The 23,107-nt window shown below is 49.5% G+C and overlaps 3 protein-coding genes across 3 annotated transcripts; 2 read left to right on the top strand and 1 right to left on the bottom strand.

Moving 5' to 3' along the window:
- Positions 1 to 11,783: 11,783 nt before the first annotated feature.
- PtA15_12A79 (uncharacterized protein) lies at positions 11,784 to 12,656 on the bottom strand (the record flags this gene model as incomplete). Its single annotated transcript, XM_053162240.1, has 4 exons — positions 11,784 to 12,132; positions 12,226 to 12,338; positions 12,445 to 12,565; positions 12,646 to 12,656. 4 exons carry the CDS (start codon positions 12,654 to 12,656, stop codon positions 11,784 to 11,786), a joined length of 594 nt encoding a protein of 197 aa, XP_053025649.1.
- A 458-nt stretch (positions 12,657 to 13,114) lies between these two features.
- PtA15_12A78 (uncharacterized protein) lies at positions 13,115 to 13,816 on the top strand (the record flags this gene model as incomplete). The annotated part of the gene is made up of 2 exons (XM_053162239.1): positions 13,115 to 13,504; positions 13,640 to 13,816. The coding sequence occupies 2 exons, from the start codon at positions 13,115 to 13,117 to the stop codon at positions 13,814 to 13,816; spliced, it is 567 nt and encodes a 188-aa protein (XP_053025648.1).
- A 7,183-nt stretch (positions 13,817 to 20,999) lies between these two features.
- On the top strand, positions 21,000 to 22,715 carry PtA15_12A77 (uncharacterized protein; the record flags this gene model as incomplete). Its single annotated transcript, XM_053162238.1, has 3 exons — positions 21,000 to 21,357; positions 21,441 to 21,668; positions 22,501 to 22,715. 3 exons carry the CDS (start codon positions 21,000 to 21,002, stop codon positions 22,713 to 22,715), a joined length of 801 nt encoding a protein of 266 aa, XP_053025647.1.
- Positions 22,716 to 23,107: the final 392 nt, after the last annotated feature.

Raw genomic sequence — 23,107 nt, 5'->3', positions numbered from 1 at the left:
GCTCGACCAACCCGTTGTGATCACGGGTTTTCCTCGGTGGAATCGCCGTCGGTGGTGTGGTGGGGCCGGCGTGGACCCGACCATCCCGTCGGTGCCACGAGAAATCCACGGAGAGCCAAAAGCCCACGTGGATTCCTCGCCGTGCCCAGTTGGTGGAGTCCCCGTGAACGTGTGGACCAACAGCCGCTGGTCCGACCTCGCGCGCGGCCACCACGTGGAGTCCTCGTGGAAACCGCGTGATTTCCCCGGGTGTAGCATAGCCTGGACTGGCGCGAAGGGCCCTCGCGCTCGCGCTCGCGCGACCTCTGAATGCAGATGTCGGGCGCCCATCAGCTCCTCTCACAGAGCTACGCCTTCGGCCCAAATCAGCTCTCCCACTCCATGTCGATAACGCGGGCGCTGAGGCCCTGGCGAAAAACCCCGAGCATCATTCCCGGACAAAGCACATCCACGCCCGTTTCCACTTTGTGCGCGACTGTGTCAAGGCCAAAAGACTGGTGGTCATGCACGTGTCAACAAAGGACATGTTGGCAGACATGTTGACAAAACCACTCTCCAGGACTTCTCTCAAATCTCAGCGATCACAATTTGGCATTGTCTAATTTCTGACTCTCAATTTTTCTTTCCGGTTGTTTTCTCTTCCTTCTCTCTAAATTTCCCCCTTCTTTTTCTCACTTCTAAAATGTTTTCATTTTTTTTCTTCTCTAGGTTGTCAGCAAGGGGGGGTGTTGAGGTGTTGTGTTTTTCCTTTCTGTTTCAGTATGCTTCCAACCTATCACTTGTCTTTCATCTTTCTTCATTCTGTGACATGTGTATGTAGGCATCTAGCTCAACGGGTGTGCGTGCGTGGAAGCTCCTTTTCCTCATCCTTCCACGCATCAACACTGGGTCGCTACGCTACGCTACGCTATTTCAGCACTACGCGTTAGCGTAGCGGCAAAAAGCGTCCATCTGTTTTGCATAGCGTTAGCGCGCTGTTAGCGCCGCTACGCTGCGCTAATTTTCAGCGGCGCTAACAGCGCGCCAATTCTTTGTTAGCGTTAGCGCGCCGCTACAGTCGCTACGCTACGCTGCGCTGCGCTACAGCGCTTTTAGCGGAAAAAAAGCCCTTTTTTCCCGCTCAAGGCGCTGTAGCGCAGCGTAGCGCGCGCTCTTTTGCGCCCTGCATGTGTAGCGTTAGCGCAATTGCGCGCATCTGCGCTAACGCTACGCTATCAGCTAAAATAGCTGCGCACCCCGTGCGCGTAGCGTTAGCGCATATGCATGCAATTGCGCTAACGCTAAGCTAAAAAATAGCGCATTTGCGCTGCGCTACGCTACGCTAACCGCTATGGTTAGCGTAGCGACCCAGTGTTGCACGCATGTACTCATCACTGTCGTCTGTTGAGCTAGGTGAGTTCTTTTCTTTCTCTTCTTTCTTTTCTTTCTTTTCCTTTCTTTGTTGTTGCAATGAATCTCATGCTTCCACGCACGTACTCATCACTGTTGTCCGTTGAGCTAGGTTCATTGCAAGAGAAAACACATTGAATTAGATATTTAGGTCTGATAGAGATTACTATATAAAAGTAAGAGCTATCTTGGAATCTGCCACATTTTCTTAAATATTGATTACAAGACTCTTGGTTATTTGCATAGTACTATTAGAGGGGCAGGTCTTTCAAACCACCCGTAGATTGTAATAGCCTTTCAACCTATCATACAATTTATTTCCCCCTCAAAGGAACTTCGATTACCCATCCATCCCTGGAGTCCTACACCGCCCAATCCACTCCTCCAACTTTCTGATCAATTTTTACAGCTATAACTTCAATATATCTCTCATTCCAAATTGCTACTACCCATTCAAATAAAGACCTCATCTTATTCATGATTGAATATTGCTGATTGAACTATACAGTTTATCAATTTAAAAAGCTTAAAATTTTTGTGACAGGTATTAAGTTCTTCACTGAGACAAATGTCATAGGAGTTTCTGAGCTAGATACATGATTTTATACAAAGTGATAAAATCATCTTTAATGTGAGCTACATCCCCAATAAAATGGGTACTAAAGTTTTTCAAATTCCAATTTTGAAACCCTGGAAAGACAAATGATGCTTGTCAATTGTGGATAATGCAAGTTACAGTCAAACCTATGAAACCACATTCTTTTTCAAGGGAGTAACTTTCCAAACCCCACACTCATTTGGGTCCACCAAAATTTAATTTTGGTGTGTTGCTAACTCTTGAAACCACATAACCTGCCTAACCACATAGCAAATTCTGTCCACAAAGGGGTTTGGGGTTTCAAGTGTTTGACTGTATTCATGGTTAAGGCATAGTTTTTGGCACCAAAGACAGATCAACCTGGATGGAAAATATCTCAAAACCCTCTGTAAATTCATAATTCAAAAACATGGACACATGAACTACTGCCACAGAGTAAGGAGATGAGCTGGGCACCTGGTCCCTGCAGCGGCGCAGCCGCCTTTTCCTCTAGTGAGTATGTAAAAATGACCTATTTGATCTGGCAACAAAATGAAGCTTTTACTATGGTTGAAAACTAAGAAAGGAGGAAATCAAGAGCAAAAGAGATGATAGAAGGGTTATGATTTTGCAGGAAGGAAACAAATTACAGAGAAATTTCAAAAAAAAAAAAAGTGATCAATATATGCCATATTGATCAATATATGCCTTCCCAAATTCATCCATGTTTGTAGTGCAGGCCAAGTAGTTTTCGCCGCCGAATTGCAGGTATTCGACATCTGAGAGGATCGATTGGTGTAGCGCCATTGGGTCCTTCATGAATTGTTTCTGATTCAGGGAGTACGCTGGTGCTGGAAGTACGCCTGATGGCTCCTGTTTGAGATGCGGGGGTTGTTTGCGATTCGCCTTGATGTGATCAGTGATCTTGTTGACAGTGTCAATGATGTTGTCAATTTTTCCTTCAAGTTTGGTCTGCTTGAAGTCAAGTGCACCAATTAGGTTGCAATTCTCGTGGTTGCTGAGCTGGAGTGCTTGGAAGTTCGAATCGGCGTTGTTGAATTGTTTCACAATGTGATTGTTGGTCAGGTCCCCGGCGTTGACTTGGCTGATGGATGCTAGGTTGGCCAATGGGGAGCTGGATCTCTCTTGCGGTGCAGCTGATTTTCCTTTTGAGGTTGAGCCCTGACGTTTCGACATGGTTAGCGATATGGGAGCTGCCTTTTAACCTATAAGGAAATGGGACAAAACCGGTTAGAGTCCGCGACTGGCTGAGTGATAGAGAGATTTATTGCATGTGGATAAGAAGAAAAAAACAATAATGAGAAATAGATGGAAAAAAGAATAAAGAAACGGACCTATAAGGAAATGGGACAAAACCGGTTAGAGTCCGCCACTGGCTGAGTGATAGAGAGATGAGGAAATCCTCAACCAGCCGCGGGTACAGACTATGTATATACACAAGATTATGGACTATTGGGATATGGAGATGAGAAAAACTAGATTGAGAAAGTAGTAGATGAGAAAAAACTTAGATGAGAATAAAACTAGAATTTAGACCTAAACAAAGTTCTACATGTTGCTACCTCACAAACTCTACACACCGCGATCCCGCAGGCGGCCGTGTAATCCTCGACATTCTTGACGTGGAAATCCCAGGCGGGTGGAGACGACGGGAAATCTCGTCGTCTCCACGCATTTTCCACAGGAGGGTGGAGACAACGGGGGGGGCAGTGAAATCCACGTGGATTTCACAGGATCCCGTCGTCTCCACAAACGCGCAGGCCAGGAAGCACCCCCGCCGTGTAGATCAGAATAGCTGAGTAATAATGCTACAGGCTCTGGGACTGGTTTTACAGTTAGTGTGTGGCCAAGCCATACATCAGATGAAAAAATCCCAGTCTTAGAATATTGCAATCTTATTTGGCTTTTGGCACATAGGAGGAATTATGACAGGGGATTGTAAAAATAAGAAAAGGAGTCTTTGAGAGTCCAAGTTTAGGTGATGGGATTTTTGGAAAGGGAATGCCGAATGGCAGGAGCAATAATGTGATGTAAGGGAGGATAGTGTGCACATGAGAAGTGAGGACAAAGTCAATGAGCTGGGGGGACGAAGGAATATGACATGCTAGAGGTGAGAAGTGATTTGAATGGCAGGTTATCAAAAGGAGGGCTCAGACAAAGCAAAATGCCCATCACTTCATCCACTACCAGATATCCTGAGTGGGATATCCAGTAAGAAACCCAGTATACCCTGTATCCCAAAGCACACTCCATAATAGATGGGAGTGTGCCAAAGCACACTCCGCAATAGGAGTGTGCCAAAGCACACTGCGCAATAGGAGTGTGCCAAAGCACACTGCGCAATAGGAGTGTGCCAAAGCACACTGCGCAATAGGAGTGTGCCAAAGCACACTGCGCAATAGGAGTGTGCCAAAGCACACTGCGCAATAGGAGTGTGCCAAAGCACACTCCGCAATAGGAGTGTGCCAAAGCACACTCCGCAATAGGAGTGTGCCAAAGCACACTCCGCAATAGGAGTGTGCCAAAGCACACTCCGCAATAGGAGTGTGCCAAAGCACACTCCGCAATAGGAGTGTGCCAAATCACACTCCGCAATAGGAGTGTGCCAAAGCACACTCCGCAATAGGAGTGTGCCAAAGCACACTCCGCAATAGGAGTGTGCCAAAGCACACTCCGTAATAGGAGTGTGCCAAAGCACACTCCGTAATAGGAGTGTGCCAAAGCACACTCCGTAATAGGAGTGTGCCAAAGCACACTCCGTAATAGGAGTGTGCCAAAGCACACTCCGTAATAGGAGTGTGCCAAAGCACACTCCGTAATAGGAGTGTGCCAAAGCACACTCCGTAATAGGAGTGTGCCAAAGCACACTCCGTAATAGGAGTGTGCCAAAGCACACTCCGTAATAGGAGTGTGCCAAAGCACACTCCGTAATAGGAGTGTGCCAAAGCACACTCCGTAATAGGAGTGTGCCAAAGCACACTCCGTAATAGGAGTGTGCCAAAGCACACTCCGTAATAGGAGTGTGCCAAAGCACACTCCGTAATAGGAGTGTGCCAAAGCACACTCCGTAATAGGAGTGTGCCAAAGCACACTCCGTAATAGGAGTGTGCCAAAGCACACTCCGTAATAGGAGTGTGCCAAAGCACACTCCGTAATAGGAGTGTGCCAAAGCACACTCCGTAATAGGAGTGTGCCAAAGCACACTCCGTAATAGGAGTGTGCCAAAGCACACTCCGTAATAGGAGTGTGCCAAAGCACACTCCGTAATAGGAGTGTGCCAAAGCACACTCCGTAATAGGAGTGTGCCAAAGCACACTCCGTAATAGGAGTGTGCCAAAGCACACTCCGTAATAGGAGTGTGCCAAAGCACACTCCGTAATAGGAGTGTGCCAAAGCACACTCCGTAATAGGAGTGTGCCAAAGCACACTCCGTAATAGGAGTGTGCCAAAGCACACTCCGTAATAGGAGTGTGCCAAAGCACACTCCGTAATAGGAGTGTGCCAAAGCACACTCCGTAATAGGAGTGTGCCAAAGCACACTCCGTAATAGGAGTGTGCCAAAGCACACTCCGTAATAGGAGTGTGCCAAAGCACACTCCGTAATAGGAGTGTGCCAAAGCACACTCCGTAATAGGAGTGTGCCAAAGCACACTCCGTAATAGGAGTGTGCCAAAGCACACTCCGTAATAGGAGTGTGCCAAAGCACACTCCGCAATAGGAGTGTGCCAAAGCACACTCCGTAATAGGAGTGTGCCAAAGCACACTCCGTAATAGGAGTGTGCCAAAGCACACTCCGTAATAGGAGTGTGCCAAAGCACACTCCGTAATAGGAGTGTGCCAAAGCACACTCCGTAATAGGAGTGTGCCAAAGTGCACTCCGTAATAGGAGTGTGCCAAAGCACGACTTGGAGGCGTCACCGAGCACCTACTCCGTCCTAGCTCATGGAATCCCCCAGGCATTCAATGTTGATGCGGCTGCCAGCAAGATTGTCATTGTGTTGGACAACAACTTCCTCTCAAACAAAATTTTCAAGATGCGCTGGTTGGGAGGATTCAGGGATCCCATGGACCCCCGTCAGGCTGGTACGGTTGTCATAGCTCTTATGGAACCCGCGATAGCTGATCTCTTGGTCAAGCAGCGGGGCATGTTTTTGAATGGTTGTTTCCACCGGGCTGAACGCTTCAAGAAGTTCCTGCCGCAGTGCTTCACGTGCCTGCAGATGGGCCATTTTGTAAAATGGTGCCGAGTGGATCCCAAGTGCGGCAAATGCGGCGGGAAGCACAAGACAGATTGTCCGGACATGGCTTACCAAAAGGGGAATCAATGTGTCATTTTTAGGGACACGGGAAAGGGCAAGGAAATTTGGGAAACCCACACGCCTTTTGATAAGGTGTGTGAGGTGAAACGGGCATGGCTTGTCTCTAAAAATAACTTACGTCATGAATAATTTAGGCCCTACACTAACCCCTAATGTTCCTAGTAATTCTGTTTTAGATAACCATTCTTCCCTTTGTAGCAATGAAGACTTTGTGCCCTCCTTTATTGTGCAGTTGAACTCTCACAATAGCCAAGCGACCACGTATAGTATCCTTAACACTTAGCCGGACTCAGTAATTTCCCTTCTCATTCAGGAGCCTTGGATAAACCCGCTGACATGTCTTCCCCCTGACCATGAGGCATGGTGGACTTTCTACAGCCCCAAGCACCAGCCAAAGGACCTCAAGGACAAGCACCGGGTGGTCTCCTACGTCTGCAAATCACTCGCATCCCAGAATATTAAAGTTCTGGGAGGCAGAGGTAAGTTTTTTATTGGTTTGGATTTGACACTACTGACCGGGGCCCATCTACGGGCCCTAAATGTTTACAAACCACCAGGTACCACGACAGGTCTGGATCAGGTACAAGGGTGGCTGGATACGGCCAACAATAGCAAGGTGGCAACACTCATTGGGATGGACTCAAATCTGCATCACCGTTCCTGGAACCCGCCGGGCTACTTCCATGTCCACAAGGACGTCAAGTCCCTTGTCTTGTTGTGTGGAAGGCGCGGGTTCAGATTGGTCTCTCAAAGGGATTCTCCCACTTTTGTTTCCAGCCGGGGCGCCAGGACAACAATCAACCTGACTTGGGCAAACCTCCTCGCTTCCCAGATGATCCACAGGACAAATACTTGTTTGGATAACCATGGCTCTGACCACCAGAAACTTGTTACGACTCTCAGGCTTTCCCCCCCAAAGCCGGTATACCACACGGTGGCCCCTTGGCCGGGGGAGTTGGACGAAGACAACCTGAGGAGGGTGCTGGAATGCAAGCTCAACCAGCTAAGTCTTGAATCATCACGGCTGGATGTGGACTCAGTGGAAGAAGGACTCACTTCATGCATTTTTGGTGCTTGGCAGGGCCAGGGAAAGAAGATCCACGTTAATCCAGGAAAAGTCAAGAATTGGTGGGACAAGGATATCTTGGGTCCCCTCATGAAAGCAAGGAACAAGTGTCAACGTCTCCTAGTGATGTCCCCCTCGCCGACTAACGCTGACCAATATAGCTACTGGAATGGCAGGTTTTGGGAGGAAGTTCACCGACTCAAGCAGCAACACTGGCAGGATTTCCTAGCTTCAACCAACACAACAACGGTTTTTCAGGCCCTCCAGTTCACCAAACCCAGAAGCGGCGGGGACATCCTTCCGCTGAGACGGCGGGATAGCACCTTCACCTTGAACAAGAAGGAGCAGGCTGAGCTCCTTTTTGCAGGCACATCAGTGGTATCGAGTGGCTGCAAATTTTCAGATGTCTCCCTGGTGGATGCCTCTTCTTTTGTGGTATACCCCTTTGTCACCTGCGAGGAGGTAACTAAAGTGCTAAGTAGACTGGCAAAGAAGAAGGCATCATGGCCTGATTGATCATCACATTCCCAATGAAATCCTCTCCATATGTGCGGCAGAGCTGGCTGACAATCTTGCTACCCTTTTCAACAGATGCATACGCGAGGACTGGTTTCTTGCTGCCTGGCGCATCGCCACCACATTCATTATCAGGAAGTTTGCAAAACCGGATTACACCAACCCAGGGACGTACCGGCTAATAGCCCTGCTCAACATGATCAGCGAAGTCTTTGAGTCAACCATTGCTGACCAACTTACTTTCTGGGCAGAATTGCAGAAAATCATCCCCAACGGACACTCAGGAGGATGCCGAGGTAAAGGGTGCAAAGACGCTCTGCTGGCACTTACTATGTGGGTAAAGCGGAAATGGAGGGAGGGCAAGACAGTCACGGCTCTGTTCTTAGATGTGAAGTCGGCCTACCTGTTGGTCAACCCCTACCGCCTGGTTCATTCCCTCCGTCGGAAGGGATGCCCCACCTATTTGTGGAAGATCATAGGCCGTTTCCTGGAAGGTCGACGCACAATGCGGATTACGAATCAGCTGAGTTTGAAGTTGATAAGGGGCTCCCGCAGGGCTCACCCCTATCAGTCATCCTGTACATCATCTACAGCTCCAATCTGTTGCTAAGGCAATTTGACTTTGATAGGGATGAGGTGTCATTAGGCTTCATCAATGATGTTGTTCACCTCTTGGCGGGAAGGACCGTAGAAGAGGCCAGGGCGCAATTGAATCAGATAGGGGAGGAGTTGCTCTTGTGGGGCAGGAGCCATGGGGCTATCTTCGATAGCCCAAAGGCACAATTCGTGATCTTCACACATTCAAAAGCGGCTAAGTCCCCTCTCCTCTTTAATAACCAGGAATTGGCCCCGCAGCGGGACGTCAAATGTCTGGGCCTTTGCCTCGATGAGAAACTGACGTTCAGGAAGCAACACGCACAGGTTAGGAAAAAAGCCGATAAAACTCTAGGCCAGCTCCTTAGGATTGGCAGCTCAGCGTGGGGAATACGGGAGCAGGAGCGCGGGCTTCTGATCTCGGCCGTTCTCGTGCCCAGGGTTCTCTCCGGGGCGCAGGTCTGGTTCACCTCCCTGAACAGGCAGAAAGTTTCAAACATGATCTCATAGAACGCTTGGCGGCGTGTTTTGCATTAGGGGCTCTGAAGTCCACACCGGTCAAATACCTTGACAAGTATTGGCCCTTCAGATGCATCAAAACAACCACTATAAACCGGATTAAAAACTTTTACCTGACTAAGCTGAGTAGGGTGACTCACAGGGCTACGGCAATAGAGCAGCAGATTCAAACTGAACTGTTGTGGACGGCCAGGACTTTCCCTAGCCCGGTCCACGCCTCCCTCAACCGGGAGGTACTCATGGCTGGCCTCGCAGAGAAAAGGCTCAAGGTGGTGAATTTTGTCAAAGTTAACAGGCCCCCATGGCGAACCAAAAGACATATGGAGCTCGTCGTTGACAGGGCCAGCAAGCAGGAGGCAAAACAATCGGTGGTATCGTTCCTTGAAACAATAAACCCCGCTTCTGACCTTGTTATCTTCACTGACGGCTCTGCTCACCCAGAGGAAGGGCTAGGAGCAGCGGTGGTCTCAATAGATGGAATTCTGTCTGAACTTGCATTCTTAGGTCCGCCGGGCACGGCCTCCAACTTCGAGTGCAAATTGGTAGGCATCCGGCTTGAACTGGAGATAGGCAGCACGGCAAAGCTCCCGGTAACTGGGGCCCAAATAATCATCTTGAAGGACAGCCAAGCGGCCATTGACAGGTTGAGGAACCCAAGGGCTCCAAAATCAGGCCAATACATTCTTTCTTGAATCCAGGATACAGCTGACTCTATCCCGATCTCAACACAGATTATGGTCCGATGCTGCCCGGGCCACATTGGGATCAAGGGCAAAGAGCTGGCCAACAGAAAAGCGGCAGAGGCCAGAGGAGCTTCCCTCCTTGACAAGTCGATCAGGGGCAGCCTGTCAGCCGAGAAGACCAATTTGCTCCGGAAGGAGAAGCTATGGAAAGGGTCCCCGCGAATGACCTTTCTTGTCCAGGCGGCATTCCATCAACTTTGCTCAGGGCACTTCCATTTGAATGCTTTCCAATTCAAGTGCAGTCAAGCTCCATACCCAATTTGCTTGGAGTGTGGGGTCCCCAAGACAGTGGATCACTACCTTGTCTCTTGTTCCAGGTACACCGGGGCTAGGCAGTAGCCAGGACAATCCTCCGCAACAAGAGGATCACCACGATCACGACCAGAACTCTCCTCCACAACCCCTTGGCCTTCCTGGCCACAAAATCCTTCATTGAACTCTTGGCCAGACTCCCTCAATTCCAATGGGAAAGCGAATTCGGGGATACCCTTTGAGATCCCCCTTCCAGCTCTTTGGACCCAACTTCTCCCCACGGGTTCTTCCCTTTTTCACCCATCTTTTTTCTCCTTTTTCTTTCTTCTCTTCTAAATAAATAAATAGCAAAAAAAAAACTCTCAAAATCAAACTCCCAGAAAGCCCGTTAAAGTTCTCCCCTCTATTTTCAATTGTAAGGCTGTGTGGTTCTGCTACGTAGTTAAATTTGTAAGCTAGTTGAATATGCAAAGTGCGCAATGTTAAATCAAATCTGCACTTGAAAAAAAAAAAAAAAAAAAAAAATGAAGCCCCTTGACCCGTTCATGGCCTGTTGTTATTTCATTTATTTTCATGTTGTCTGGGTGCAAGTCACACATACAACTGGGGGTTTTATCTAACTTGACACAAGTCCCCCCTGGTGGGAGGCTTGCTGAGGCTGGCCGCAAAGCGGCCCCTCCCACAGGGAGGGACTTGTGCACAAAGTCAAAAATTTGGCTGAGAAAGAAATCATGAATGGCTGGAGGAAAAATACTTAGCATCACCCAGCCTCCCCCTCAGCTCCTGCGGACCTGTCCCATAGCCAAAGTATACTTCAGAACCTCAGCTTTCAAATGGGGCTGGTCTCATCTCCCCCATCCCAACCGTTTTCCTTGTACTAATCTTTTAAAAATACAAAAACACAAAGAAATGTAAACCAAGGAATTACAACCATCATGCCTTGTGGATATTGGATTCACAAGCCTGCAGATATGTGCAGATCCTACACCTGTAGCCACTCAATTGTTGCAGATAGGATATTCAATTGTGCATATTATCAGAATATCCAAAATTGGATCTTCAGAGCAATGGAATATCCTTCAGGATTCCTTTGACCTTCAAAACAGGTTCCTTCAATCAGTTTTGGAGTTTATGCCTCAAAAACTTGGGCAAGGGTGCGCATCAGTACTGCTGAGAGAACTGTCTACTCAGATTTCTCTGTACATGTGTTGTTGATTTTTAAATTCTGTTTTTGTGTTTTTAGGGTTGAAAATCCTTCCCTTGTCTGCCAGCTTTCAGACATTGTGCATAAGCCTCTCCTACGGAGAGCCCTCTGGGCGGGGTCCCCCAGACCCTCTGTTTGAGAGGCTTAGTTAAGCTAGGGGTTTTATGGTAGTTTCACAATCTGATCAGATGCGGGCAAGACAGGGCCCAATGGATGCAAGAGAGTTGGCAGCTTTGCATCCATGATCTGAGATGTGTGCGAGACAGGGCCCGATGGGCGTGAGAGTGGGGAGCCCAATCCGAGAATCCGACCAGATATTCCGGGTATATACCGGATATCACGCGACCGCTACCGGATATTCCGCGCGGGAAATCCAACAATGTTTGAAGTGCATGTTCCAGAGTTTCAGACTCAAGGTGCCTTTGCAAGGGTGAATGATGTCATTTTTTTTCAAAGAGTGGGGATAGGAGATGATCAATCATGAGGATGTGAGCACATTTGTTGGTGTCTGAGGAGCGGCCACAGGTTCGATCTGCTCGAACGCCAAGGCCGACAATTCGGGACAGAAAATGCAAACCGCCGATCAAAACATCAAGATTTTTCCCCAGTTTTCGGATAGTGTTTGGACAAGGAAGGGGGGAGAGAGAGAAGTGGAACATACCGGGGGTGCGATTGGACGGTTGTTTTCTGCAAAAAGTCTCTGGAAGAGCACTCCAACACCTGAAGAGGATAAGCCCAAGGAAAGAATCAACAAAAGGAGGTTGAGAAGACGGATCAGCAGAAGAGCGAGATCACCCTCGAAGACGCCAAGTAAGACTCCGCAGCCGATTGCACTTCCCACCATGCTCCGGACCCCTCCTCGTGCAGCTAAGGCGCCTCCCGTCATGAACCCGGACAAGATTGCATTCCAGGGATCTTCCTTCTGCCGATATCTGAGCAGATGGTGGCTCGAACCAAGTCAGTGACCAGGAAGGAGGGTATTTTATTCGGACGCTGGGCTTCCAGGAAGATGATCGCTAGCTGACCCTTTGACCAGACAATCGAAACTGGAAAACATCCCTCCCCACACGCCAAAGTTGCCTCCTACGACTGGAGCCCGGGCTTTGATGGCCGCTAGCGATCCACTCAACCTGTCGCCCTACAACGAACAACAATCGGGAATATACTGGTGAGAATGGAATCACGTTTGCAGGGTGGAGATGATTGTGACCGTGTGGGGTGCTCGAAGCAATCGGGGGACCGACTTTAGGACTATTCCGCATTCCTTTGACACCATGCCATACCGTGCCTCCGATAGCACCCATTGCGAATGCACCTCCGAAGTCGTTGAGGATGACCCAAGGACATGGATCGCGAGAATGATCGCTGTATTATCGATCGAAAGATGGAGTCAGTTATGCCCGGGGGGAGGGACTTGGTTGAAGGTTCTTTCCAGGATGACTGACGAGTGTGACATCGGATCGGTTTGAGTACTGAGCTTCTTTGTTTCCGGCGGTTGGCGTGGGTTATGGCAGTTGAATGTGTCGGGAGATGGCGCTTCTTGGTGGTTTTCTTGGGTTCAACTGCGAATTGGCCTGTTCTTAAATTTCCTTAAACCCCCTCTGGGCGCATGCTGCATCGATGCAATGCAAGATCCCGGAGGGGGGCTTGACTGCATACATCCCACTTGAACAGGACACTCTGAAATTTGCAGGGGTCAAAAACCCATGTGTTCTGTCCCCGCTCTGGTATCCCAAGAGACGCAGCCGTGATGCTCCTGGAGAAGACTGAATTAAGCTCTTTCCTCTGATTGACGGAGAATTGAGGGTCTCAGCCCGGGGGAGTTCGGCGCAGAATCGAGGGCCCCGGTGGTGCGCCCGGGGGTATTTTGAGCCTGCAGCGGGCTGGTTGAAATTGACGAGGCGAACTTGCTCGATGGAGTATCTGCTCAAATCAATCCCGACGTTCGAACACAGGAAGAAGACGCAAGAGGAGGAAGAGGGAGTGGAAAGAGACGAGTATGGACTAGAGCTCAACCGGCCGCCGTCGACTGAAGCCAAGAACCCCAAAGCCAAGCCATCGACCGCACTCAAGTTCGGAAGCTCAGCAGTCTCAAAGCCATTGCCCCCGGCCTCCCTTCACGGCCTCAGCCAGCAGCAGCTACAATCCGACCAGGCCGATCCCCTACTCCGTCCTCGAATCGTTCTCCTTCATGACCTTATCCTCGATCATCCCAACTCCGAACTCGAACTCTTCCTCAGCCAGTCCGCCAACGACCATCCTGACCCTCAGGAATTCTCAAGAATCATTAACGGATATCTTAACGTAAGTCCTCACTACTCTCTCCCCTCAAGCGAAAGCTGGGGGTGTTTTGGTTGTTGGTCATGAACTCGATTCATTTCTTCCCCGTATCAATATAACCATCACGGAAAAACTTGAAAAAAAAAAAACATACAAAAGGGGTACACAGCTTTCCACCAAGCATGCGATGCAGGCGACCTGAAAAAAGTACAGATGTTGTGTGGGGCAGGGGTTGATCGGGGATTGAAGGACGAGACGGATGGGTTGACGGGGATCGAGTTGGCTCAGGAGGCCGGGAGGACGGAGGTGGTGGGATTCCTTGCGAGCCTTCCGTAGCTGCATCCATCAAACCATCCGGGACCACCAGCCATCTTTCAGTCCTCCTCTTATAACCCTTTCGCCGTCAGTCAGACTTGATCAAAACTTAACGCACCCAACCTTCTTTTCCTGAACCAATGAACCAACTAGAATGAAACCTCAGCAAGATTGGCGAGGGCATGCACTAGTTCTTTTAAAGAAACAAAAGAAAAAAAGGGCCAGACAACGTCTGCGAAGTCCAGCCAAAATATGCAGGGCTGACAAAAATATTCAGCTGTGGTGTACCCAATGTGGTAGGAGGAAGTGGTCTGCACACCAAGTGTCCACGGAACCCGCAAAAAATATCCCACCAAGCTCGTGTGGTCCTAAGAACTCCGCTCTGTCTCTCCGCAAAGTGCCGTAGAGCTCAGAGCAGAGGTAAATGGATGACTTCCTGTTGTGAGCACTAGATGTCCCTCTAAATCCTAAATTAAGACCCCCATCAAAAACTTTACCGTTGCACATGAAATTAATGAACTGTAGGGTTAGGAAAACATTTCCCTTTTTGTAAAAAAAAATAAGAATTTGGGTGTGTGAATTGAGATCTGGGAGGCTCCCAGACTTGAGAGGAAGTCCTCCAATAAAGAAAAGCACATAAGGAAATAACTGTTGCAGGGGACACAAGATGAAAGGACCTAAAGTTCACAGGATGGCAATCTGTGACACTTTGGAAGTGAGATATATGTTCTGATTCACTAAGAGGAAAAAAGTCAGCAGTAATCTAGTGTAGATTATATACAAGATTGCTTGTGATTTTATTGAAGCATACAACATATGATTTATAAGCATATGGACATCTCAAAAATAACTCCGCCCTAAAGTAGAGGTATAAAGTAAAGCTCCACCGTGAAAACGATTAACTCCATCATAAACATCATGGAAAATGTAAGAACTGTTGCAATGAAAAATCCTGAGGCAGCAGAGTGAGTGTGCGCGTGTGGAAAGGTCTTCATTGCATCATGAGAGAAAGGAAATAGAAAGAGAGAAGTAAGAAAAGAAGAAATGAGGAAACAACTGATCACTCACCTGAGACAGGTCACAGCAGAGAGTGTGTGTCAGCCTTGAGCGCATGGAGCAACAACATCCATGTGCCATAATTAAAGGTAGGCTGCCACGAAGTCAAAGGAACGTACCGGCCAGTTAAATTTTGCCGCCATTGTAAAAAGTAGTCTCATGGAGACAAGAGTCGCCGTTGGCGCAAAAGTCTTGTTGAAGTCGTACCCTTCAACCTGGGTAAAACCTTTCGCGACATACCACACTTTCCATTGCACCACTTCGGATTGATCATTTGCCTTCTCCGCAAAAACCCACCGTCCGTCGAGTGGGGTCCTGTCTGATGGACAAGGTAGCGCAGACCAGACCTTCATTCGTAGCAGGTTCCCAAGTTCTTCTTCAATTGCGAATTTCCATTTATCCCATTGAGGGGACTTGGTTGCTTGCTTGTACGTCCTTGGTACCGTTGCTGCGAAGAATGCACACTCCTGGAGTAGCTTGTCTACGACAAGTTCTTGTTCTTGAATCAAAATGTCAGCGCTGTAGTCGCCAAGCGTCAATTTATTCATTATGAATTGTAGTTTGAGCTTCTCAGGTGCTTTTTCTGCGGAGGATGTGGCGGCACTCAAAGGTTGCGAGGAAGAGAGAGACATAGGAGGTGAGACTGTTTTACTTAGCTGCTTGTATGGAGCAGGGCGTCTTTCTTTCCATTCCACAACTGCTGAGGCCACCAGCTGATTCGAGGACGGAACCCAAAAAATCCATCCTTTGCTGTTGTCACAGTTGGCCACAACCCGCCCTTCGACCGCACAATCATCCAATTTCTTGCGCTTCTCGACCAGAACATGTGCAAATCCAATCTCGCTGAAGATGCGCGTTGTGTTGAAGTTAGGCTTGTGACCAAAAAACGCCTCCCAGGACGTTCTGTCTCCGCTCCTTTTGTTCGGTAACCTGTTGAGGGTGTTGCTTGCCCAAATGTAGCTAAATCCCCAAAAGGACTTCTCAAAACCACTATCAATCAGCAGTGTTCTTCCCATCTCACTCAGAGTTCTGTTATATCTCTCGATAGCACCATTCTGATAGTGATGATAAGGTAGAGCGCGCTCAGCTGTGATCCCCTTATCGGCAAGAAAAGATAGAAACACCGCACTATTGTACTCGCCTTCATTCTTGCTCCTGATGGTCTTCACCTTGTCACCAGTCAAAATTTCCCACCGTTTGATTGTGGCAATCAGGAGGCCACACGCCTGGTCCTTGCTCTTCATGATTTTTGCCTCAGAGTATCCCGTTCCAACGTCCCGAATTGTTAGCACGTACGTCCCGCCGTTGAAAGTGGGTACCTGGAAAGGACCTATGATATCGCTCGAAACCACTGATAGACGTTTTAGTTCTCTGTCAGTCTCAGTAAGCCTGTTTTTTAGGAGACTCTTGCCAATCGCGCATGTTGAACATCTCAGATCCCCCGGCGGAAGGATCTTAGGTAACCCCAACACAAGGCCAAGTTTGCATAGGTGCCTTATCTTCCTCAAGCTGGCATGCCCAAACAGTCGATGCCAGTACATCAGCGACTTCTCCAAAGGCGTCAGGTCTCTCTCACTTAGATGGTCTTTTGGCGACACATCTACTGGAATCAGGAAAGCTGGCTTGAGTTGTAGGCGTTCAGCAGTTGTCATTGGGCAAAATTTCGGTGTCAAGACAGGGGTAACAGTGGACACTTTCAATGGACAAGGATCTGGGAAACTCGGGTTGACAATAGGAAAAGGGAAAGTCCATTTGTTTTGCCGCGCAACAAAAGGGCAGGAAAAAACGTGGCGGCCAGCCGGACTGAAAATCTCATACGAGTCCTTCTGTATGTCATACGTAAAGAAGGAGTTAGCCTTCCTAATTGCGGCTAGGGAGATCAAGATAGTCCGTGCCAGCTTACAGTACAATACTCCATGTCTTGTGACACGTTGGTTGTCAACACCATTGAACATTAGGTCTCCTTGGCCGGTGATATAGGCGGAGTTGCCTTCGGTCGCAACTTTAAGAGGGACAGGGGATGGAAATGAGCGGAAGTTGAAAAAGAAACGCCTTTCACCACACAAATGGTGTGACACACCTGAATCTACAATCGGCGCCCCATCAGCCATGTCGACATCAATTTGCCCAAAGTGCAAATCGGCAAGATCATCCGCCAGATCACCAAGCTCGACCATTTGCGGGCCTTCGTTGGATGCCGCCTCCGCCATTCTTGCGGTTGCTTGCGGTGTTCGGCCCGTTGATCCCCCCGGTGTCTGTGATTCCACGCGCTGAAGGCGGTACTGAGGGCGGTAAAAATCGCCTCTGGATTGGTCATAGGGATGGCACTTTGTACCCGGGTACCCAAACGGGTGCGGGTACCCGGACAGAATTTCACTAAAATCAGACACCCGCACCCGCACCCGCACCCGCGGAGCGGGTACCCGGGTGCGAATGGCGGGTACCCGGGTGCAAGAGGCAAGTACCCGCAGCCCGCGGGTACAATTGGGTCCGAGACGTCCAAAGACCCATCGATTGGGTCTGAAGACCCAATTCACTTCGGACCCAATCAATGGGTCTTCGGACCAGATCAAATTGGGTCTTCGGACCCAACCAATGGGTCTTCGGACCCGATCAATGGGTCTTCGGACCCGATCGATGGGTCTTCGGACCCGATCAATGGGTCTTCGGACCCAATCGATGGGTCTTTGGACCCGATCAATGGATGGGTCTTCGGACCCGATCAATGGGTCTTTGTGAAGACCCATTGATTGGGTCCCAAGACCAGTCAGACAGGTGGGTACCTGCGCCGGGTACCCGGGTACCCGCCCTTTTTCTAGCAAAATTAAACACCCGCACCCGCACCCGGTATCCGTCGGCGGGTACCTGCGCAAGCTGCGGGTACCCGCCAACGGATACCGGGTACCCGCCAATGGGTACCCAAGGCCATCCCTAATCGGTCAATTCCGCCTTGTCTGTTGGTCTGGTTGGTGGTAGCTTGAGGTGGCGTTCTCCCAGGTTGCACCACATTCGGATAGGTGCCAGTCGAGCCAATCGGGGCGATGATGGGGTAGAAGGGTTGAAAACCGGACATCTGATTCGGGACCGGATATTGATTGTAAGGACGGGGAGGGGGAAAACGTCCAGGTCCCAGTCGATTGTGTTGAAGACTGGGGCAGTTGCGTTGGATGTGGCCCGGGGATCTACACAAGAAACAGACACCGGCCCTCATTGCCGCCGCCTCAACCTCGCTGAAGTGTCCATTGCTAGGGAAAACTGGCTGTTGAGTCAGTGAAAGGCCTTCATTGTTCCCCAACTGTGTTCTAATCGCTAGTGCCAGGGTAGAAGATGGTTGTTGTCCTTGACTTCGCAATTCGCCCTGATGTTGGAGGTTTTGACGCACAATCCCGACCGTTCTGATGATCGATTCAAAATCTTCAACCGTTCCCGTCCTCGACCTTGATAAAGACTGTTCTATGCGGCGGTCGACTTCTTCCATCAACTCCGGTTCCGTTCCAAGGCTGTTCTGAAGAATGAGACCGGCTAGCTGGTTTCTGGTGAGGGTAATGTTCAGTCTGGCCAACTTGTCAAACTCATCATTGATGGCTGCAGCCATAGTGGCCGTCGTCGGATGATCTCGTGCGTTGAAACGTAGAAGATGACGGAAACTGTTGAGCTGAGCTGCTCAACTGACCACACTAAATCGAGCCCGGATTTCAATTAGCATCCCAGACGCAAAAGGAAGCCGTTGTAGATCTCGGCGGAGTGACCTGTCGACTGAGGAGAGCAGAATGGAGTGGGCAATCCGTTTGTGCAACGCACTTGTTGATGCGTAGGCGAGGTAGTCCGGGTCATTGATTGCATCGCGGAGTCGTTCCTCGACAAATTCTTCCCAGACACCCAGATTACTACCATCAGGGAGTAGACGATCTTCAGCTCTGATTTGCCCGCTGACTGAGGATATGATAGCTGAGGCATTGCGATCATCGGCTAGGTTCACGGCTACCGGGAGACGAGGTTGTGGCTGTTGTGCCTCACCGATTTCAACATTATCGATGTTTCTGGCGTTGGGATCCATGTTGTGAAATCAATAGGGTAGGAGATCTTGTCGATTTGGTGGGAGATAGCGGGAAATGAAAGTTTTGGCGGGAGAAAGTGAGAGAGGTAGAAGTGAAGATCGGCGGATAGGGGAATGAAAAGGAGTAAGAGGAGATAGAGAGAGAGATGGTAAAAAAAATGGTTATGTTAAGGAGAGATAGGGTTGGAAGCAAGTATGATGAGGAAGAACGAAGGGATATCGATTTTTTTTTTTTTTTTTATGTTATAGTTGACGGATAGACAGGAAAAGGGAAGAAAAGATAGATTGGATAGACACAGAGAAGGAAATAGACCAGTAGTTGAGACGATTGATTGATGTTGAGATCAAGAGATGCAAAAGAGACGAGACGGCAAGAAAAAAGGAATTGGTGAAGTCGGCGGCGGGTCAATGAATATGAAAATACTTTTTGGCCCTTGAACTCAGCGTCCTGAGTCAAGATATACGCTCGGATAGCAAATCCTTGCGTAACTTAGTAGGTAAAATGAAAACAGAGGACCTTGAAAGTTGATGACAGTAGAGTGACAGAGTTCTGGACAAGCAATAAGGATGAAGACCGACTGATAGAGAAGACAGAAACAAAACACTAGAGAAAAACTTTGGGGATGATGACACGTTTTAGAGAAAGGTATGCTTGCGGTGATAGATATCCACCGTTCTTACTGAGAGAGAATCTCAATCGTAACGAAGATTTTCAAGATTTGACAAGAGAGAAAAGAAAATAGACGAGATAATCCGTTTTAAGGGCTCATAACCTAGTGGAACCTCAGGATGGTTTGCCGTAGGAATAATGAAATTACATGTATAGAGAGAGGAAAACAATCTATATACATGTGATGACATAAGCACAAAAGGGGTCTAGGTGAGACTAAGCCCTGTGGTCCGGCCCAGGTCACAACAAGCTGTAAACATTCCGCTGTGTCATATCACGCTGCCAAGCACAGCTCAAATATTTCCAATTGGTCTGACAGAGTCTAACGTGACTCGGAGTTCCAACTTCCTTTACATCTGTACCTGTTGTGTTGATATACTGTCATGACGAGTCTCGGGCTTAAGCACCCTCCCCCAGGGAGGGTGCTCGCACTGGGCGAGGGTGCTCGCGGAGTCGAGCACGGGAGGGACTTCTGTTAAGTCCGGAGGAGTCTTGACACGGAGCTCCTTCAAGCAATTGAGCCTTGGTTGCGAGGATTCTCAGCCTATGTTGAATCCGTTTCGGAGATGGATTTGCATAGCTATTGCTTGCTACTGCTTGGAAAGAGCACTATTTTATTGAGCCAATGCACATATTGTCTTTTGAAATAAGCTTGGTCTTTTTCATATTTTCGTATTTCTGAGGTATGCGCTTAGTAAGCATATCACAGGTTTAATCCCAGTGTTTCTGCCCAACACAGCAGTGATATCATCACATCCAATCCGGGCAGTTGGAATATCCTCCAGCAAACCCTCACCAACAGCCCCCTTTCCCATCAACACTAACCTCGCCAACCCTCTCGGTTCTACCAACACTACCCTTGATGGCCTACCGCACCCACCCCCCCAAAACGAAAATCGCCATAATCCAAATGTCCCAGCAAGGCCTCTCTATCCAGTCAATCCAGCAATTATGAACAGTTGACGTACACGGCACGTGGGAGTTAGACCTACGTCCATGATACGCGTATCCATCGGGCGGCGGAGCCGCGACGCTGCTCAAAGGGGGCGGTGGTGCGGCCTCCGCCAGCCCTCACCTTTCCGGGAGGGCCCGTCGTCACGGCCTCACGGATATGGAACTGTATCGGCTGGGTTTCACCCATCTCCGCCAAACTAGTCCCCTTTGGGCTAGGAAGGCACGACTTCCCCGCCGCACAGCTGGATCCCCTCAGGATCCAGGCATAGCGGCCGACTTGTGGGTGGCCCAGAGAAGCCTATAAAGCAGCAGCCTCAGAGGCTGAGGACGCTTTCCCCAGCGACATCTAGCTTCGCGATTCAGCCTCCTTCTGCTTTGAGTTTCCCAGGCCTTGAGCTTTTTCAGATTACAAACACACTCCATCATACCTCCTTTTCTTCGTAAAGTCCTCATACCCCAAAGACATCATGTCCCAAGCCCCGAAGAACCCGGTGACCAGATCACAGAAAGCAGGAGAGGCCGACCCCAGCAGCGGGGCCCCCGCAGCCCCCGCCACGGCCTCAGCCGTCCCGGCCCCAAGCGCGGGAGAACCCACCGCAACCACGTCCAAGTCGAAGGACACAAACCCAGGCGAGCCAGCCCACTCCGCGAAAGCACCCAGCAAGAGCAACGTTCCCAAGGAACCCAAATCTAAAACCGCAAAGTCCGCGGTAATCAACGTGGACGCGAGCCCAGCTCAAAAGTCATCCTTGACTGATACGATCCCACCCACCCTGCTTAGCGCAGTGGGCCCAGACTACATCAAAAGCCTCGGCTCTAAATCAGGTTAGTCCAAAAAAAAAAAAAAAAAAAAAAAGCCCCTAGGCCAGAACATCAAAACTGACTTACGTCTAAAAACCCTGTAACAGTTGAGTCCCTGAATAAACCAATTGCGGTAAAAAACCCGCTCGCCGGAAACGGACCAGCCCCAGAACTCCACCCGCCCTCGGGCGCGTCGGAAGAGTGCAAGATGATCGGCATCAAGGCGATCGAAGCCGAACTGGCAGGCGAGACAGCAACGGCAAATGCGCTGTTCAACCTTTATAAGGCGATGTCGACCCCCAAGGCCAATGCCCACCTGGCAAACCCGGTCAACTGTCAAGGATTGATCGGCACCCCAATGCCAGCCCCCTCGAACGAGGGAGGCCTCAACTTCGTCTCAGGAGCCATCACGACTCATTTGGATGTGGGCTTCACACCCTTTTTCGACAAAAATATACGGGAGTTGCGAGCTCCGATACCGTTGACCATCTTTAACAAGGAATGGCAAGGTAAGCCAAACTCATACCCCGTTAGTAAACGCAAAGAGAACCGTCTGACCAAGGACCATCTTCGCCGAACAGACAAAGCCATTACCCATCACGTCGAGAAAAGATCCAAGTCGGATGAAAACTTGGCCGATAAGGGCACTAGGTACTCGGGGTACCCATACCCAAACGAGTTCACTCAGTCCTTCTCCACCTGGACGGTGAATCACCGCAACTTCTACACGACCTTGAAAGACGTGTATAACTTTGCGACGTTCTCAGACTGGGTCCTCCGACACAAGGCAAATGTGGACCTCATCCAAAGCTGAGACGGCTTCATGCCAGCCTTCCGCTATGACATACAGGTATGCACGCGACTACCACACCAAAAAAAAAAAAAAAAAGGGAGCTGTTTTACAAACACTTACAAAAACCACCTCCCCAACCCAGGTGCGATCCAACCCCTTCTCCCACAGAGTCAGCGTTGGCGGTGTCGAGTCCATCCCGGACATCTCGGTTTTACAAGAGGACATCGCGGCTATCTGTTACGCCCAATGTCGGAAGTTCAACGAATTGGGCTTCACTGACAACCCATACGCCAAGGACGGCCCGAGGGCCACTTGGGACCCCCTCACGGGGGCGCCGACGGCCGGCAGGCCCGGAGCGAAATCCTACTCGGCAGGCCCTAACCCAGGCTCCGGCGGAGGCGGCGGGCAAGAGCGCCACGAAAGGAAGTCGGGATACAAGGGCTTGAATTTCGACCCAAACTACGTTGACAAAAGAGCCGGGAACTCATCCAACCAAGACCGCGGAGCATCCAACAACAACGGAACCGAAGGCTCCAACCACAAGAAGGGCAGCCAAGGTGCAAAGCCTAGTGTAGAATCAGCCCAGTAGGTCGCCTGCTCGAGTTTAGAGTTCCTCCTCCCCCTCTAAAGTACCCTCCTAGTACTGGCCTCGCATCACCCGAGAATACCTTAGACTTGTCATGTCACAACCTAGAGTTACCCCAATTTGTTCCCCACAAAAATCACACCCCCAGAAGCCCTTTGCGCGTAGCGAAACTTAGTTGTTTTTCTGTTTACAAAATTTCCAAAAAAAAAAAAAAAAGGAATTTGTGAAATGCAGTCCTCGCAGTAACGTACCAACTCGTGACAATGCGCAACCTGTGAGAATTCTGATCGTGAGCAAAGACAAGCTTGCCAAAGCAGCCCTAGCAAACTGGCCGGAGGAAGTCGGTGCGAAATGAACATCCCAGAATGGGAAGCCGCGCTTAGAAAGGCGGGTCT

This window comes from Puccinia triticina, chromosome 12A, assembly GCF_026914185.1.
Source record: "Puccinia triticina chromosome 12A, complete sequence".
In the NCBI taxonomy this organism is placed as follows: domain Eukaryota; kingdom Fungi; phylum Basidiomycota; class Pucciniomycetes; order Pucciniales; family Pucciniaceae; genus Puccinia; species Puccinia triticina.
This window is presented reverse-complemented; position numbering and strand designations above follow the sequence as displayed.